This window comes from Frankliniella occidentalis, unplaced genomic scaffold (genome assembly GCF_000697945.3).
Source record: "Frankliniella occidentalis isolate FOCC.00 unplaced genomic scaffold, Focc_3.1 Scaffold2, whole genome shotgun sequence".
Lineage (NCBI taxonomy): Eukaryota > Metazoa > Arthropoda > Insecta > Thysanoptera > Thripidae > Frankliniella > Frankliniella occidentalis.
Genome location: NW_026267132.1, coordinates 3,421,403 through 3,423,043, shown reverse-complemented (window position 1 = coordinate 3,423,043; position 1,641 = coordinate 3,421,403). Strand labels below are relative to the sequence as shown.

Below are 1,641 nucleotides of genomic sequence, written 5' to 3'. Positions count from 1 at the left end.
GTGAGGCGTGGCGGGGCGTGGCGGGGCGTGGCGGGGCGGGGTGGGGCGTGGTGGGGCGTGGAGCGCGCGGGACACAAAGTGCGGCTTTAAGCAAATTGCAGAGAGCAGAGAGCGGGAGAGAACGTCCGTTACAGGAGAGAGGCACGCCCACTCCCACCGCCACGTCAGCCAAGTTCAGGCGGAATAAGCCGCAAGTGCCGCGGCGGGGCGGGGCAGAGCCGGGCAGGGCAGGGCAGGGCGGGGCGGGGGACAACACAGGACACAAACCCGCTCCGGGTAAAAAAAAATAGGTAAAATAAAAGACACCGCGGGCACCTACCCACTCAAGTTTCAGTTTCCTACGAACCCGCAGGCCGCGTGGGAGGGTACGGCGCATACATTTCTTAAATTTTGTGTTTTGTTTTCCCTGCTTCCATGTTTTTTTGTGCGTCATTTTCAGAAACTGCCACCAGGTGGGCGGGCGAATGCGTATGCGCGTCCTGCGGGTTAGAAAACAGTACAGCCCTGGCCTTTTTGTGAAGGGGGCCGCTGCCGATGCCCGCCCCGCGCAAGTGCCGGCTCGAACGGGTCAGCCGACCACAGACCGCCACAGACACAGGGCGCGCGCGTGGGCGCCAACTATGTGGCGATGCAGGGCCAGAAGTGGGGGGCGGCACTACTATCTATAGAAAATATGGGATTTCCCCTCAGTTTTTGAGAACATTCCTCAAGATCTGAGGCGAGATCTGCGAGGAGTTTTCCTCAAATTATGGGAGTTCCTCAAAGTTTTCCATCTTTCGTAGAAACCAAAAAAGCCAATAATTGTATTGTACCGTGTGTGTGTGTGTAGAGAGAGAGACCGTACCTTGGACACGTTGAGCAGCTCCTTGAACACGTCGATGATGCTCTGGTTGTCCTTGGCCGAGCACTCCACGTAGCCGCACTCCCAGTCGAGGCGCGCCGTCGTCTCGGTGATCTCCCGCTTGATGGGCCGGCCCTCGGGCAGCTCCAGGTCCGTCTTGTTGCCAACCACCACGATGGGCACGCGCGGCTCGCGGCTCTCCAGGATCTGCGAGCAGGGAACACGACACGGTCGCGATCAAGATACGAGGTGGAGAAGCAAATTCATTTCAAAATGCGGAGCTCGAAGAGCATAGGTAATTCACTACAAAGTCAAGCGCACATCATATTTTCTTTGGGTATTTTTCGGATTTTTTTTTGGGGGGTGTACACTGATTTTTCTTATAGGGTGAAAATCCCGTCGGCAGCGCACTGCGACCGCGAGTCTAGTCGCAATCGCGACCTCCAGACAGCCCCCCCCCCTCTCCCACGCGCTTAGAGCCTGGAGGCGGGAGGGAGGCAGGGCGTAAATAAGCGAATTAAAGGCACATCAGCGCGCATCAGCGGGTCCAGGCGTTTGAACCCGGCTCGCTCTTCGGTTCGGTGTTAGTTTGCGGTGAGAATTGGCGAACAGGTGGGCCCTCGGTTAGGGTGGCGGAGGGTGGAGGCACTCTGCCGCGGCCACGCGGCCACGGTGGTCAAATATTCATACGTCCTCTGTCTCTGTCTCTGTCTCTGCCTCTGCCTCTGCCTCTGCCTCTGCCTCTGCCTCTGCCTCTGTCTCTGTCTCTCTCTGAACTGAACGTTCCACGTCCGGCAGTC

The 1,641-nt window shown here is 58.2% G+C and overlaps 1 protein-coding gene across 1 annotated transcript in view; it reads right to left on the bottom strand.

The window, feature by feature from the left end:
- Nucleotides 1-686: 686 nt before the first annotated feature.
- Nucleotides 687-1,641, bottom strand: part of LOC113210369 (dexamethasone-induced Ras-related protein 1-like) — a 25,644-nt gene continuing 24,689 nt past the window's right edge. The window contains exons 3-4 of the mRNA XM_052263967.1: nucleotides 845-1,048; nucleotides 687-725 (exon numbers count right to left, since the gene is read on the bottom strand). Coding sequence (XP_052119927.1) covers nucleotides 687-725; nucleotides 845-1,048 — 243 coding nt within the window. The remainder of the gene's footprint in view (nucleotides 726-844; nucleotides 1,049-1,641) is intronic.